The 18131-nt window shown below is 45.1% G+C and overlaps 1 protein-coding gene across 1 annotated transcript in view; it reads right to left on the bottom strand.

The window, feature by feature from the left end:
• Nucleotides 1–18131, bottom strand: part of LOC129703376 (muscleblind-like protein 1) — a 164785-nt gene that overhangs the window by 5695 nt on the left and 140959 nt on the right. Inside the window, 3 exon segments of the mRNA XM_055645751.1 lie at nt 197–293; nt 7145–7239; nt 10908–10943. Of these exon segments, the coding sequence (XP_055501726.1) occupies nt 216–293; nt 7145–7239; nt 10908–10943 (209 nt within the window). The 3' untranslated portion in view covers nt 197–215.

Raw genomic sequence — 18131 nt, 5'->3', positions numbered from 1 at the left:
AGTCAAACTCAAGGACAATAGGTTGAGCAAAGGGGAAGATATAGAGTGCAGAATATAGTTCTCAGCATTGTAACACATCAGTTCCACAAAGTCCAATGTGTTCAATGTGTTCTAAACTAAACTAGATTGCACAAATAAGAATTCAACACTTCAGAGTAACATTTGCTGAAAACGTAGAAAATAAAAGGGCACTTACTGTTCAACCAAGAAATGGTCTACATCTGAGTAACATACTTGTGACTAGCCAGATGATCCATAGATATTATGGGCATCTTTGCAGAAGGAAAGAGGAACTGCAATCAACATTCATGGTTCATTAAGCACAGTCAATAAGCTAGTTTGAAGCAGAGGCAACACAAAAGGCAACAGTGCAGCATGCATGTAGCTCAACTATTAAAGATTGTCTATTTACCCTGCAATAATGAATGTGAACAAGCTAACATAGAAACATAGAAACATAGAAATTAGGTGCAGGAGTAGGCCATTCGGCCCTTCGAGCCTGCACCGCCATTCAATATGATCATGGCTGATCATCCAACTCAGTATCCCGTACCTGCCTTCTCTCCATACCCCCTGATCCCCTTAGCCACAAGGGCCACACTAACTCCCTCTTAAATATAGCCAATGAACTGGCCTCAACTACCCTCTGTGGCAGAGAGTTCCAGAGATTCACCACTCTCTGCGTGAAAAAAGTTCTTCTCATCTCGGTTTTAAAGGATTTCCCCTTTATCCTTAAGCTGTGACCCCTTGTCCTGGACTTCCCTAACATCAGGAACAATCTTCCTGCATCTAGCCTGTCCAACCCCTTAAGAATTTTATAAGTTTCTATAAGATCCCCTCTCAATCTTCTAAATTCTAGAGAGTATAAACCAAGTCTATCCAGTCTTTCTTCATAAGACAGTCCTGACATCCCAGGAATCAGTCTGGTGAACCGTCTCTGCACTCCCTCTATGGCAATAATGTCCTTCCTCAGATTTGGAGACCAAAACTGTATGCAATACTCCAGGTGTGGTCTCACCAAGACCCTGTACAACTGCAGTAGAACCTCTCTGCTCCTATACTCAAATCCTTTTGCAATGAAAGCTAACATACCATTCGCTTTCTTTACTGCCTGCTGCACCTGCATGCCTACCTTCAATGACTGGTGTACCATGACACCCAGGTCTCGCTGCATCTCCCCCTTTCCCAATCGGCCACCATTTAGATAATAGTCTGCTTTCCTGTTTTTTGCCACCAAAATGGATAACCTCACATTTATCCACATTATACTGCATCTGCCAAACATTTGCCCACTCACCCAGCCTATCCAAGTCACCCTGCAGTCTCCTAGCATCCTCCTCACAGCTAACACTGCCCCCCAGCTTAGTGTCATTCGCAAACTTGGAGATATTGCCTTCAATTCCCTCATCCAGATCATTAATATATATTGTAAATAGCTGGGGTCCCAGTACTGAGCCTTGGGGTACCCCACTAGTCACTGCCTGCCATTGTGAAAAGGACCCGTTTACTCCTACTCTTTGCTTCCTGTTTGCCAGCCAGTTCTCTATCCACATCAATACTGAACCCCCAATGCCTTGTGCTTTAAGTTTGTATACTAATCTCTTATGTGGGACCTTGTGGGACATAGACTATGTTGTTGCAGTACATGATATGGCAAGACCACGACTGGATTTATAACTTCACTGTTTTCATAGGCCTTGACAGCTCAAAGTTATTTTTTTTAGTATTTACACCGTGTAAAAAAAATCAGGGTATGGTCACCACATTGTTGAACCATAACACAGAAACAAAGAACTACTGATACTGGTTTAGGCTAAACATAGAAACATAGAAAATAGGTGCAGGAGGCCATTCGTCTCTTCGAGCCACCATTCATTGTGATCATGGCTGATCGTCCCCTATCAATAACCGATGCCTGCCTTCTCCCCATATCCCTTGACTCCACTAGCCCCTAGAACTCTATCTAACTCGCTCTTAAATCCATCCAGTGATTTGGCCTCCACTGCCCTCAGTGGCAGGGAATTCCATAAATTCACAACTTTCTGGGCGAAAAAGTTTTTTCGCACCTCAGTCTTAAATGACCTCCCCTTTATTCTAAGACTGTGGCCCCCTGGTTCTGGACTCGCCCAACATTGGGAACGTTTTACCTGCATCTAGCTTGTCCAGTCCTTTTATAATTTTATATGTTTCTGTAAGATTCCCCATCATCCTTCTAAACTCCAGTGAATACAAGCCTAGACTTTTCAATCTTTCCTCATATGACAGTCCCGCCATCCCAGGGATCAATCTCGTGAACCTACGTGCCTACGAACCTACGTACTAAAGATAGACACAAAGTGCTGGAGTAGTTCAGCGGTTCAGGCAACATCTCTGGAGAACATGGATATGTTTCGGGTTGGACCCTTCTACAATCTCAACCAGTTACTTCAGCACTCTGTGTCTATCTTTGAACCCTGTGGTTAGGTAACAAAATCGAAAATCCGGAGGCAACTTGCAGACAGGAGTTTGAACTTGCGGAGGCCAAGTCATTCAGTATTTTTAAAGCGTTCTTAATTAGTAAGGGTGGCAAAGGTTTCAGGAAGAAGGCAGGAGAGTGGGGTTGAGAGGGAAAGATAAATCATCCATGATTGAATGGGGGAGTAGACTCGATGGGCCAAACGGCCTAATCTGCTCCTATGACCTGTGATGAACTCATACTTGTGGAGGAATACATTGCAGGGGAGAGAGCTAGCATAGGCGATGGATTTAATGGCCTCCTGAGTAGTAACAAAGGCACAATTCTATGGGATGTATTCTGAAAGTAACTGTATCAGTGCTGCATTGCCAGATGTGAAATTAAGGTATTCTGGCTCCAGATGTGAGAATGTTTTGTCCGTGTTTAGTTCACGAATACCAGTGGAAAGAATACTTTCATTGATTCTAGCATTAGGAATTCCTTTGCTCTTAATAGACAATAGACAATAGGTGCAGGAGTAGGCCATTCGGCCCTTCGAGCCAACACCGCCATTGAATGTGATCATGGCTGATCATCCACAATCAGTACCCAGTTCCTGCCTTCTCTCCATATCCCTTGACTCCGCTATCCATGAGCACTCTCTAACATTCTCTTGAAAGCATCCAAGGAACCGGCCTCCACCGCCCTCTGAGGCAGAGAATTCCACAGACTCACAACTCTGTGTGTGAAAAAGCTTTTCCTCATCTCCGTTCTAAATGGCTTACCTCTTATTCTTAAACTGTGGCCCATGGTTCTGGACTCCTCCAACATTGGGAACATGTTTCCTTAATAATCTTATATGTCTCAGCAAGATACCCTCTCATCCTTCTAAATTCCAGAGTATACAAGCCCAGCCACTCCAATCTATCAGCTTATGACAGTCCCGCCATCCCGGAAATTAATCTTGTGAACCTACGCTGCACTCCCTCAATAGCAAGAATGTCCTTCTCGAAGTGTGGAGACCAAACTGCACACAATACTCCAGGTGTGGTCTCACCACTGGCCTGTACAACTTCAGGAGGACCTTTTTGCACCTATACTCAACTCCTCTTGTTATGAAGGCCAACATGCCATTTGCTTTCTTCACTGCTTGCTGTACCTGCATGCTTACTTTCAGTGACTGATGAACAAGGACCCCCAGATCCCGTTGTACTTCCCTTTTCCACAACTTGACACCATTTAGATAATAATCTGCCTTCCTGTTTATGCCACCAAAGTGGATAACCTCACATTCATCCAAATTAAACTGCATCTGCCATGCATCTGCCCACTCACCCAACCTGTCCAAAACACCCTGCATCCTAATAGCATCCTCCACACAGTTCACACTGCCACCCAGCTTTGTGTCATCTGCAAATTTGCTAATGTTACTTCGGCCCTTCATCCAAATCATTAATATATATTGTAAATAGCTGCCATCCCAGCACCGAGCCTTGCGGTACCCCACTAGTCACTGCCTGCCATTCTGAAGGACCCGTAAATCCCTACTCTTTGTTTCCTGTCTGCCAACCAATTTTCTATCCATGTTAGCACCCTACCCCCAATACCATGTGCTCTAATTTTGCCCACTAATCTCCTATGTGGGACCTTATCAAATGCTTTCTGAAAGTCCAGGTACACTACATCCATTGGCTCTCCCTTATCCATTATCCTGGTTACATCCTCAGAAGATTAGTCAAGCATGATTTCCCCTTCATAAATCCATGCTGACTCAGACCGATCCTGCTACTGCTATCCAAATGTGCCACTATTTCATCTTTTATAATTGACTCCAGCATCTTCCCCACCACCGATATCAGGCTAACTGGTCTATAATTCCCTGTTATCTCTCTGCCGTCTTTCTTAAAGAGTGGGGTAACATTAACTACACTTCAATCCACACGAACTGACCCTGAATATATAGAACATTGGAAAATGATCAGCAATGCATCCACGATTTCTAGAACCACTTCCTTAAGTACCCTGGGATGCAGACCATCAGGCCCTGGAGATTTATCAGCCTTCAGTCCCATCAGTCTACCCAACACCAATTCCTGCCTAATGTGGATTTCCTTCAGTTCCTCCGTCATCCCAGATCCTCTGGCCACTACTATATCAGGAAGATTGTTTGTGTCCTCCTTAGTGGATAGATCCAAAGTACCTGTTCAACTCATCAGCCATTTCCTTGTTCCCCATAATAAATTCACCTTTATCGGTCTTCAAGGGTCCAACTAGTTTTTTCCTCATCACATACCTAAAGAAGCTTTTACTATCTTCCTTTATATTCTTGGCTAGCTTACATAGAAACATAGAAACATAGAAATTAGGTGGAGGAGTAGGCCATTCGGCCCTTCGAGCCTGCACCGCCATTCAATATGATCATGGCTGATCATCCAACTCAGTATCCCGTACCTGCCTTCTCTCCATACCCTCTGATCCCCTTGGCCACAAGGGCCACATCTAACTCCCTCTTATATATAGCCAATGAACTGGCCTCAACTACCCTCTGTGGCAGAGAGTTCCAGAGATTCACCACTCTCTGTGTGAAAAAAGTTCTCCTCATCTCGGTTCTAAAGGATTTCCCCCTTATCCTTAAGCTGTGACCCCTTGTCCTGGACTTCCCCAACATCGGGAACAATCTTCCTGCATCTAGCCTGTCCAACCCCTTAAGAATTTTGTAAGTTTCTATAAGATCCCCTCTCAATCTCCTAAATTCTAGAGAGTATAAACCAAGTATATCCAGTCTTTCTTCATAAGACAGTCCTGACATCCCAGGAATCAGTCTGGTGAACCTTCTCTGCACTCCCTCTATGGCAATAATGTCCTTCCTCAGATTTGGAGACCAAAACTGCACGCAATACTCCAGGTGTGGTCTCACCAAGACCCTGTACAACTGCAGTAGAACTTCCCTGCTCCTACACTCAAATCCTCTTGCTATGAAAGCCAACATACCATTTGCTTTCTTTACTGCCTGCTGCACCTGCATGCCTACCTTCAATGACTGGTGTACCATGACACCCAGGTCTCGCTGTATCTCCCCCTTTCCCAATCGGCCACCATTTAGATAATAATCTGCTTTCCCGTTTTTGCCACCAAAATGGATAACCTCACATTTATCCACATTATACTGCATCTGCCAAACATTTGCCCACTCACCCAGCCTATCCAAGTCACCTTGCAGTCTCCTAGCATCCTCCTCACACCTAACACTGCCCCCCAGCTTAGTGTCATCCGCAAACTTGGAGATATTGCCTTCAATTCCCTCATCCAGATCATTAATATATATTGTAAATAGCTGGGGTCCCAGTACTGAGCCTTGCGGTACCCCACTAGTCACTGCCTGCCATTGTGAAAAGGACCCGTTTACTCCTACTCTTTGCTTCCTGTTTGCCAGCCAGTTCTCTATCCACATTAATACTGAACCCCCAATGCCATGTGCTTTAACCTTTTACCTTCATACCTCATCTTTTCTCCCCATATTGCCTTTCTAGTTATCTTCTATTGCTCTTTAAAAGTTACCCAATTCCGTTTCCCGCTCATCTTTGCTATGTTATATTATTTCTCTTTTATTTTTATACCGTCCCTGACTTTCCTGGTCAGCCACGTTCGCTCCTTACTCCTCTTGGAATCTTTCTTCCTCTTTGGAATGAAGGGGAAGATAGTCCACAAGTCTACAACTCCCTGAAAGTAGCAACACAAGTAGATTGGCTGGTAAGGAGGGTGTATGATATGCTTGCCTTCATTAATTGGGAAATTGATTATGAGGCAGGAAGTTATGTTGCACTTAAAGGTAATAAAAAGGAACTGCAGATGTTGGTTTATACCAAAGATATATGTTGGAGTAACTCAGTGGGTCAGGCAGCAACTCTAGAGAAAATGGATAGGTGACATTTCGGGTTGGGACACTCTGACCGACTGATTATGTTATGTTACACTGTTGGTTTAGGTGGCATTTGCAATATTGGCTGCAGTTTTGGTTGCCCCATTACAGGAAGGACGTGGAGGTTTTGAAGAGGGTACAGAAGAAGGTTACCAGGATTCTATTTGGATTAGAAGGCATTAGCTACAAGGAGAGTTTGGGCACATTTTTGGATTTTTTTCTCTGGAACATCGGAGACTGAGGGGAGACCTGATAGAGGCATGGATAGGGTAGAGGTTTAAAGTGAGACCAGGCAGTCAGTCCTTTTCTTTCCCCAGAGTGGAAATGTCAAAGACCAGAGGGCAAAGGTTTAAAGTGAGAGTGGCAAAGTTTAAAGGAGGTGTGTGGCATATTTTTCTTAGTACATTAACAGTCTGGTGGGTGCCTGGAACACACTGCCGGGGATGGTGGTGGAAACAGATAAGGTGGCAGTGTTTAAGAGGCTTTTAGATGGCATCATAGATATGCAGGGAATGGAGGTATATGGATCACGTACAGGTAGAAGGAATTAGCTTAATTTATTTGGAGGTTATGACCTCTGGTCCTAGACTCTTCCACTAGTGGAAACATCCTCTCCACATCCACTCTATCCAGACCTTTCACTATTCGGCAAGTTTCAATGAAGTCCCCCTACATTTGCTGGGTATGGCGGCAACAATCAAAAGCACAAGCACAGACAATGAAGCCGCAACCTTTAAAGCAATGTTTTCGCGGGGTATAAAGGAACAACCGAAACTGTAAAAAGAACAAACCTGATTGGCGGTTGCCGTGGCTGCGAAGGGGACACTTGTGGCGGATGTTGTTGCCGCGGAAACGGCCGCAGGATTAGCACCGTGCATCATGGGTACTTTAGCCAAACGTTTTTTTTTTATAAAAATCGACGGGAAAAGGGCAAGAGAGCAGCAGAGGAGAGCGGGGTTGGGAGGTCAAGTGGGGAGAGGGTGGGGTGCGGAAGTTGTGGGAAGGGACAAAGGGCGGGCAAGGACCAATGTCAGGGCAAGGCGGAGAGTTGGGGATTGCCAGCCAGTGCCATTTGTACATGGAATGACCAGGAGCAGGAGAGAAGCAAAGGGGACGGCGGGAAAAAGGTGGGAGGAAGAGGGAACGATGAATGGAGATGGAAGGGAGATGCATGATTGCACGCAATGCGAAAAGACGCATTACATCAAAAAGAGAGACAAAAGGGGAAAGCACTTATTAACAACTGGAAGTCAGGTACATCAGTTTGATATGCTCATAAAATATTAACGTTACGCATCTCTTAAAACATCAATAAGGTTACATTATTTTACATGAAGGCAGTTTAAAGTATTGCTATGATCTAAATATTCTGTCAAACATTTAATTAAGGCTCATGTTATTAAGAAGAAAAAATAATTCAACAGTTATCCATTATTACAAAGCAAGATTTATAAAAGTTTTACTGCTTCGTAATAATTAATAGGATTGATTTAAAAGCTATATTATGTAACAACGAGATCTAATTATTCGAACTGACCTTAGCAGTGAGAAGTACATTCCGTTCAAAGTCCACTCTCGAATGTCGCCAAAATTGGCTGGGAGTTCTGATCGGGTTTTGCAATCAATTATCGGCTGAATAATTTTGGTGGGAACAGTACATTTTGGGGATGGAAGGGAGAGATGGTATTGGGGAGATCATCACCACACCATGAGGTTTAAGGGGGGAGAACATTTTTAAAGGGAAGGTTTTGAACTGTGATGCATGTGTACCATGCACTTTCCTCGTCCTTTAAGACTGCAATGAGGTTTTGCACAATGATCCTTGAGCAAACGTAATTTGCCTCAAGTCAGGTTACGGAAGGGGGATCCGAAACAGTTTAAATAACCTTTGTCTCTGAACATAAAGCTCAAACATCTGCCAGTGGGGAAGCAAAGAGTATTTACTTCAACCCAATAAACTGTTGGGACCAGGAGCGCAGGATCACCAGCGTGGTGGGAGAAGATTTGATTGTAACTTTCAAAAGGGAATGGGAACTATACCTGAGAGAGAAATATCCAGTGGGAAAAAACACTGGAAGAATGGAATACTTGGACAGCTTCTTCAAAGAGCACAAAACAGATATATTTAGTTTAGTGATACAGCGTAGAAACAGGCCCTTCAGTCCACTGAGAGTGCACTGATCAGCGATCACCCCATTCCTTAGCACTATCCTGCACACTAGGGATAATTTCTACTGAAGCCAATTAACCTACAAACCTACACATCTTTGGAACGTCTTTGCACCTGTAGTCAGGATCGAACCTGGGTCTCTGGTGTTGTGAGGCAGCGGGGCAACTAATGGATCCTAGGCCTGTTCTCACCACATTTAGTTGGCCACGGAAAATAGTCCACCTCATGACAGATGCATTTGGGAAAAGCAATGATTCATTTTGGCTCATTCAACCTAAGGGGAGTCAGGATTCTCTCTGCTGGTACAGGGTCTGCTGTCCATGGCTACTGCCTGGTGGCCCACAATGGAGAGAATGCACCAAAGACAAGTTGCTAATGTCTGCAAGGATGATTAGAGAAAAGGTCCACCACCGATTTTCCAGCAACTGGTGGTCCGGTACCTCCTTTAATCCAGAGAAAATTAAAAGTGTGCACTTGAAATTCCCCTCGGAGGTCCCCTCCAAATTGTGGCACCCAGGCTGGGTGAGGCACCCCATCCGGACATCATCGGGACTTCCACAGCAGATCGGAGGGATACATTTGCCGCCTTTGGCTGGGGGCACCCAAATTCTATCCTGGCTGGAGCTAGATGATCCATTCCCAAAGCTGACTTCTGAGGCCGACAAAACCTTCCCTTTAAAAATGTTCTGCCCTTTGTATGTCGGCCCCTCGGTGGCCTAGTTGGACCACTCAGAGGCCGTGACCTCTGTTGGTCCAGCAAATGGATGATCCAGAAAGGTTCTGGAACTGAGGAAGCCGGTAAATCGGTGGTGACCTTTACCTACAGATGCACCATCGAAAGCACACTGTCAGCTTGCATTACGGTTTGGTTGGGGAACAGCTCTGCCCAGGACTGAAGAAATTGCAGAGAGCTGTGGGTGTAGCCCAGCCCATCACACAGACCAGACTCCCCACCACTGACTCCATCTACATTTCACACTGCCTTGGGAAACCAGCCAACATAATCAAAGGCTTGGCCCACCCAGGTCATTCCTTCTTCTTTCAGTTCCCCTCGGGCAGAAGATGCAGAAGCTCGAAACCACACACCATCAGACTCAGGAACAGCTTCATACCCTCTGTTATCAGGCTTCTAAACAGTCCTTCCATAAGCTAGGGTACTGTCTGACTCTCCTCTAACCCCATTGCAGACACTGGACTTTGTCTATGAACTGACGTGCTGCTACCTATTGTACTTGAGTTTGACATGACTGTATTTATGTGTGGTAAACCTTGGTTTTGCATGCTATCAGATAAAGATCAGATATACCATACATAAATACAGTCATGTCAAACTCAAGTTCATGTGATAATAATAAACCTAAATCCAAACCTCATATCATGATTTCCTGTACATCTTACACCATTGATGATGCTTGGGATAGGAAGAGGATTTAATTTTTCTTGGTCAATTTACGGAATCTATGTAAATACTTGCAGCCAACTTAGACTTAAACCTTGCAAGGGGAAACTATATACATAGAACATTACAGCACAGGTTGGGGCCCTTTGGCTCACAATGTTTGTGCCGAACGTGATGCCTAGTTAAATTGTCTGCACGCACATATCCCTCTATTCCCTGCACTTCCATGTGTCTATCGAAAAGCCTATTAAACTCCACTATGGTATCTGCCTCCACCATCACCCCTGGCAGTGATATCCAGGCTCCCACCACCCTCTGCGTGAAAAAACCTGCCCCGCACATCTCCATTAACCTTTCCCCCTCTCACCCTTCAGCTATGCCCTTTGGACATTTTCACCCTTGGCAAAATGATCTGACTGTCTACACTATCTCTACCTCTCACAATTTTCTATACTTCTATCTAGTCTCCCCTCAACCTCCGATATTCCAGAGAAAACAATCAGAGTCTATCAAACCTATCCCTGCAGCTGAAACCTTCTAATTCGGGGTGTGTTCAGGTTAACCTCCTCTGCACCCTCTCCAACCTCTCCCTGTAGCTGGAACCCCCTCATCCACGCAGCATTCTGGTAAACCCTCTCTGCAACCTCTTCCTCTAGCTGAAACCCTCTAATCCAGCCAGCATTCTGGTAAACCTCTGCACCCTCTCCAAAGCCTCCACGTCTTCTAATTCCGACTGCCCTTGCAGACAACCCAAACTTCAACCATACAAGGGGAAACCTGTATGAATACTTGCAGGCTTATGGGGAAGGACTATTGGTGGGAGACAGGCTGGTGGTATGAATTAGATGGGGCAAGCACATACACAATGGATTTCAGTGCAGGGCCAAGGGTGCAGTGAGGAATTGTTTTTCGCCGTGGACTTTGAAGGGACTGTGAATAATAATTGTACGGGTACAGATAATCAAATAACAAAGCTGGCACCTACCAACACTTGCAGCAGGTGTCATGCACAATATTGAGCCTGCCCATCATGCATTGCAACAGGAAGGTGGATTTGAAAAGGGAAAAGAATTAAAACAACCCATCACATGTGTAATTAGAAACCATTGTCGCAAGGAGGAAAAAATTATTATTGAGGGAACAGAAGCTAGTGCTATTTCTGCACACTCAAATCATACAATAGCCTAATCTACAAGAAAATAATGTGTTTTGTGCGAAACACATACTTAAACATGTGTGCTGGTAGCTAACGCAGTTTATCATTTCTTTTTTGCTGCCTTTTCACCGCCATTCACTGTAAGACACTGCGAAGAACATGGAACTTAGAATAGTACAGCAAAGGAACACAATGTCTGTGCCGAACATGCTGCCGAGACCAACTCTTAAGAGTCATATAGTCATACAGATTGGAAACAGGCCCTTCAGCCCAGCTTGCCCATGCCAATCCAGGTGCCCCATCTACACTAGTCCCACCAACTCGCATTTGGCCCATAATCCCGCTAAACCTATCCTATACATGTATCTCTCCAAATGTATTTTAAATGCTGTTATAGTTTCTTCCTCAACTACTTCCTCTGGCAGCTCACTCCATATACCCACCTCCCTCTGTGTGAAAGTGCTGGAGTAATTCAGCAGATCAGGCAGCATCTCAAGAGAACATGGGTAGGTGACGGTTTGGGTCGGGACCCTTCTTCAGACTCTCTCCAGCTGCCTGCCTGCACATGATACATATCTTTCCATTCCCTGCATATCCAAGTGCCAATCCAAAAGACTCATAAATTCCACTATCGTATCTGCCTCCACTACCACCCCTGGCAGCACATTCTAGACACTCACCACCCTCTGTGTAAAAAAAAAAACTCACCCCACTCATCTCCTTTAAACTTTATTCCTCTCATTATAAAGCTAGGCCCTCTAGTATTTGATATTTCAAAAAAAAATTCTGTCTACCTAATCTATGCCTCTTATAATTTTACTTCGGAGTCATGTGAGTGACTACGTGAAGACCCCGTTCAGCACGCATGCGCGACATACTTCAAAGCAGCGGTGTGGAATCACAGAAAATACAATAATTGAAAGAAACATAGTAAAGATAAGGAGAACTAAGATACCAGTTGATCTCTGTAATTGAGGGTGGGAGCGGAGGGCACGTAATCCCTCATCGTAACTCCTCATAAAATACAGATCAAACTTCAAACTGGTAAGTTCTCGTTTAATCTTACTATTTTATATTCTTCTATCAGGTCTTCAACCTCTGGTGTCCCAGGGGAAACAATCCAAGTCTGTCCAACTTCTCCTTGTAGGTGATACCCCGTAATCTAGGCATCATCTGCTAAACCTCCTCTGCATCGCGTCAATCAAGGGGCCTTCCTACCTGTAGTATTTCCAAACCAGCAAACAAATCACTGATGGCTTCAAGACACAAAATTCTGGAGTAACTCAGCAGGTCAGGCAGCATCACTGGAGAAGAGGGATAGGTAACGTTGTGGGTCGAGACTCTTGTTCACACCCAACCCGAAAAGTCACCTATTCCTTTTCTCCAGAGACGCTGCCTGGCCTGCTGAATTATCGCTGTATATCTTTGGTGTAAACCAGCATCTGCAGTTCTTTCCTTACACTGATGTATTCAAAGTCAGGAAGGTCATGTGCAGGACTCCGCTGAGGCATTAAACCCAATGCCTCTGAGGTCGATATCAAATGCTGAAAAACTAGTGACTTTAGACATTAGAGATACTGCACAGTAACAGGCCTTTTGCCCCACCGAGTCCACGCTGACCAGTGGTCACCCTGTACAGTAACACTATCCTAGGGACAATTTAAAGTTTTTTACTGGTAATTAACCTACAAACCAGTACATCTCTGGAGTGTGGGAGGAGACCTGAGCGCCCGGAGAAAACCCACGCAGTCACAGGGGGAACGTACAAACTCCGTACGGACAGCACACATAGTCAGGATCGAACCCGGGTCTGTGCCGCCGTTAGGCAGCAACTCTACCACTGTGTCACTGTGCTTCCTGTGCTTCAGGAAGAAAGGAAGCAGTGGAGCCAGAGGGCTTGAGGGGAGACTGACTGGGAGAAGGGGAGGAGCTTGGAGAGAAGTAAGGACTAGCCTCTCTGTCCGGTAACGGTAAACTTGCAATAGTCTAGAAAGCGTACTCCGCAGAGGTTAGCATAGTCTTAGTCATACAGTGTGAAAACTGGCCCTTCGGCCCAACTTGCCTATGTAGACCAATGTGCCTTATCTACACTAGTCCATCTGCCTATATTTGGAGGCAGTAAGCTGTGAGGTAGACAAAAATGCTGGAAAAACTCAGCGGGTCCAGCATCTTGGACAAGGAAATAGGCAACGGTGAAACCCTTCTTCACTCTGGCCATGGAAAGGAAGAGGTGGAGCCCAGGAGACTGAGAAGGGGAGGAGAAAGTATAGTACCAGATACTGCTGGGGGCAAATGCCCAAGCGAAATATGGGTGCTGCTCCTCCAATTTAAGGTCCTCTCACTCTGCATGAGCCAGGACAGGGTCAGATTCGGAATGGGAGGGGGAGTTGAAGTGCTGAGCCACCGGGAGATCAGGTTGGTTATTGCGAACCGAACGGAGGTGTTGGGCGAAGCAATCGCCAAGACTATGCTTGGTCTCACCGATGTAGAGCAGTTGACATCTAGAGCAGCGAGCGGATGCAATAGATGAGGTTCGAGGAGGTGCAGGTGAACCTTTGCTTCACCTGTGAGGCACTGGCTCTTCTAATTGCAACTAATATCAATCTCTTAATAACTTGATTGCCATGTTCCCCAAATAACAATAGGAACAACATTCATTGGGGAATGGATTTTTTTCAGAAAAGTATTACAATTTTGGACCAAGATGAAAATAGAAGAGGTTTAAGAGATGTAATAATCTTTTGTTTAGTTTAGAGATACAGTGTGGAAACAGGTCCTTTGAATAGATGTCTGAAGAAGATTTCTCACCTAAAACGTCACCTACACCTTTTCTCCAGACATGCTGCCTGGCCCGCTGAGTGACTCCAGCATTTTGAGTCTATCTTCGGAATAAACCAGCATCTGCAGTTCCTTCCTACACAAACTAAATGTTTTGTCTCTCTGTAGTCATGCCTCCGTCGACCACCAGGAGGCATACAGGCTCAGCATATGATGAAACTTAGTCTTGGATCACTTCCTGAATATATCAATCATAGTCATACAGCATGGAAACAGGCCCCTTGGACCAACGTCCATGCCAACCAAGGTGCCCATCTACATTAGTCCCATCTGCTCATGTTTACACCATATCTTTCTAAACCTTTCCTATCCATGTAACTTTCCAAATGTCTTTTAAATGTTGATATAGTACCTTAATTGAGATAGTCCCTGCCTCATCTATCACCTCTGGCCACTCGTTCCATAGACACTACTCTCCATGTGGAAAAGTTACCCCTCAGGTTCCTATTATATCTTTCCTCTCTCACCTTAAAATGATGTCCTCTGGTTCTTGATTTCCCAACCCTGCGTACATGACTGTGCATACACTCTATCTATCCCCCTCATAATCTTATATGCCACTATAAGATCACCCCTCAACCTCTTGTGCTCCAAATCCTAGCCTGTCCCACCTCTCCCTCTCTTCCAGCTTTCTCTCCCCCGCCAACCCCCACCTTTCCATGTTTCTCCAGAGATGCTGCCTGACCTGCTGAGTTACTCCAGCATTTCCTGTCTTTGAATGGAACTGAGGGTTGTTCCCTCTTGTATCTATGGTTGATCGTTGAGCATCGTTAAGTTGATCACGGCCGCACGCTTTCAACCCTGCTAACAGTGATGGCAGTGAAAAGGTTCTGTTATCGATCTCGTCCACTCCAGCAATTTGTCTGAAGTGCCTTCAGTTCCACACAGCGAGGGGGCATGAGCAAACTAGATTGCAATCGCATGCTAAAAGAGCCCCGCCCTTTGAATTTACACTGTCAAAGTTTATTAGCCATACCGCGGATGAGGAGGGAGACAGGGGAATTGGAGGGACACTGCTCATACCAGCACACATCATTACCTTGAGGGAAATGTGAAGCAAATTAAACAAGAAAGCAGCGGTGATAATATTATCAGCTCCGTTGCACTAACATCTATTGAAGAATGCTGTGGGTCCCTTCATAATGCAAAAAAAAAAATTCAGACAGATTTTAAATTGGCAATAATTTTTCATTTGGAATCATACTCAGAAGGATCCTTGCTGTTGATGTTGTGAAATTTCTGAAGCTTTGTCTCATTCCAAGATGATTAAGGGGCAGTCATTATTTTATAGTGTGGCTAACAAGCTTGCATGGAGACCCACAACAGTCTTTGATATAAGTACAGACTCTTTAAATAAAGGTACAGTGACAAAACATTAAATTGGAGACAGAAGGAAACAGGAGAGTGGGGCAGCCCTTGTCAACAATTATAAATGGGTGCAGCGAACACCAGCTTCCTTCCTCTGCAATTAGTGAAACTGCTGGAACACAATTTAACTCTTTCACGTTCTTTTTATTAAGGATAGAGCAGTGAGCTACCATTTCTTTCGCCGGACACTTGATTCAATCTGGGATCGAGACGTGTGAATGAAGGGTGTCTGAGCTTCAGTGTCCGTGTGGTTAGATCGGAGCAGAATTAGGCCATTCAGCCCATCAAGTCTACTCGTCCATTTGATCATGGCAAAGCGTAATCATCGGGAAAATTATAAAAGTGTGCAGGATAGTGTTAGTACACAGGATGATTGCGCAGACTCGGTGGCTGAAGGGCCTGTTTCCACTGTATCTCTATAGTCTAAAGTAAATCTGAGGTTCCTCAGCTCGAGTGTAAATACCTGACCTCTAATCTCTCAATAGGGCTTGAGTTGATGGAATATCAACATGAGTTGATATTCCATCCAACTGTTAAATATTCTAGGTATTGCGAATTCTAGAAAGACTTATATTTGTACATTTCTTGGTATGTACCTGTTCACATCTAACCCAACACCACACTGTGAGAGCCCTCACCAACTATCTCCCCTCTACTCCATCTGTCTCCCCTCTACTCCGTCTGTCTATTTCCCTCATGGATGCTGCCTGACCCAAGCAGCGCAATGAGTAGTGGGTTGAGCAGCTGCCTCATAGCACCTGACCTTGGGTTCTTTCTGTGTGTGGAGTTTGCATGTTCTCCCTGTGACCACGTGGGTTTCCTCCGGGGGCTCATGTTTCCTCCCACATCCCAAAGATGTGCGGATTTGCGGGTTAATTGGGCCTCTGAAAGCTTCAGAATAGGTTTAAGGTGAGAAAGAGTAGTGACATTAAATAGAGGGGTGACATGTAGTGTGAAAAGATGAACAATGGTTGGCGAAGACTTAGTGGGCTGACGTGGCCTGTTTCCATGGTGTAATCAATCAATAACCCGCTGAGTTCCTCCAGCAGTTTATTTTTTAACAGGACCGTGTGGAATTATTCTAAGGCTCAGATTGAGACCAGCCTCCATCTCTTCAATAAAGAATAGGGGGGGCGGCAGGGAAAAGAAAGAAATCCCCATAGAATCAACTTTCTCTCTTTTGTGTACGTGAGGATGGCTTTGTGGCATTTCTCAGATAAATCCATGTCATGGACTCAGAACTGCCACTGCATTGTGTAAAATCTGACCTCTGTCTCTCCTTCCCTCGACTAACAATCGATGCTGAACACAGTGCACCGCGCAAATGCAGATGCGACATTAAAAGCTAAAAACCAAACTCCTGGAAGAAAATAAAGGGTCAGGCAATATCTATTGAGGGAAATGTAGATAGATGGTGTTTTGGGTCGGCACCCTTCTTCAGATTGATGGAGCAGAGGAGAGATAGTTGACTAGACTTTTGAGATACAGTGCGGAAACAGGCCCTTCGGCCCGCCGAGTCTGCGCTGACCAGCGATCACCCCATCCACCAGCACTGTGCTACACGCTAGGGGCAATTTACAAACCCGCATGTCTTTGGAGTGTGGGAGGAAACCGGAACACCTGGTGAAAACCCACCTGGTCACAGGGCGAACAGACAAACTCCATACAGACAGCTCCCATGGTTAGGATCGAACCTGGGTCTGATACCGTAAGGAAATAACTCTACCACTGCACCACCAGTTGGTGGAAAGAAGTGAGGAGAAAGGGCTGGGGCAAGAGTTTAGAGGGTGATAGCTGAATCTCGATAAGGAGAGGTTGATTGGTGGATGAGGGAGGCGGGGAGAGAAAGATGGAGATGGAAACATTGGTTGGAGGGGATAAGTGGTGACGACAAAAGGGTGGAAATAGAACATAGAACTGTACAGCACAGCAACAGAGCTTGTGGCCCACAAAGTCTGTGCTAAACATGATGCTGAATCTTATCTGCCTGCACCTAATCCATCTCTCTCTATTATTTGCATATAGGTTCACAAGTTCAAGGAGCAGAATGAAGCCATTTTGCCCATCAGGTCCACTCTGCCGTTCAATCATGGCTGATCTATATTTCCCTCTCAACCCCTTCCTCCTGCCTTTTCCTCATTATCTTTGACAACGTTACTAATCAACAATCTGGCACTCTCCGCCTTAAAAATACCCAATGACTTGGCCTCCACAGCCGTCTGTAGCAATGAATTCCACAGATTCACCACCCTCTGGCTAAAGAAATTTCCATATCCATGTGCCTATCAAAAAGACTCATAAATGCCACTATCATATCCACCTCAATCACTAATCACTGGCAGCTTATTCCAGGCACTCACCGACCTCAGACGCCCATCCACAATAAACCTACAACAAAATAAGCATTTACATTTAGAGTGACACAATACTGCAGCTATGTCCATACACACAAACGATCACCAGTACACACTAGTTCTATGTTATCCCACTTTCTCATCCACTCCCTACACACTAGGGGGCAATTTTACAGATGGCCATTTAATCTGCAAACACGCACTTCTATGGGATGAGGGAGGAAGCCAGAGCACCCGGAGGAGACCCAAGCGCTCACAGGGACAACACGCAAACTCCGTACAGACAGTACCCGAGATCAGGATCGAACCCAGGTCTCTGGCGTTATGACGCAGCAAACCTGCCGCTGTGTCACCGTGCCGCCTAAAGATATTCCTGGTGGCATGCAGTCGCTCAGTTCCTTATTCAGTCAGTAGAGTGCATCACCTCTACTCAGTATTCAGTATAAGACCAGTATTCAGCATAAGACGAGCTACATTTCCAAAGTACACAGGC

Source organism: Leucoraja erinacea, chromosome 14 (genome assembly GCF_028641065.1).
Source record: "Leucoraja erinacea ecotype New England chromosome 14, Leri_hhj_1, whole genome shotgun sequence".
Classification (NCBI taxonomy): Eukaryota; Metazoa; Chordata; class Chondrichthyes; order Rajiformes; family Rajidae; genus Leucoraja; species Leucoraja erinaceus.
Note: the sequence above shows the minus strand (reverse complement) of the source record. Positions and strands in the feature narration are given on the sequence as shown.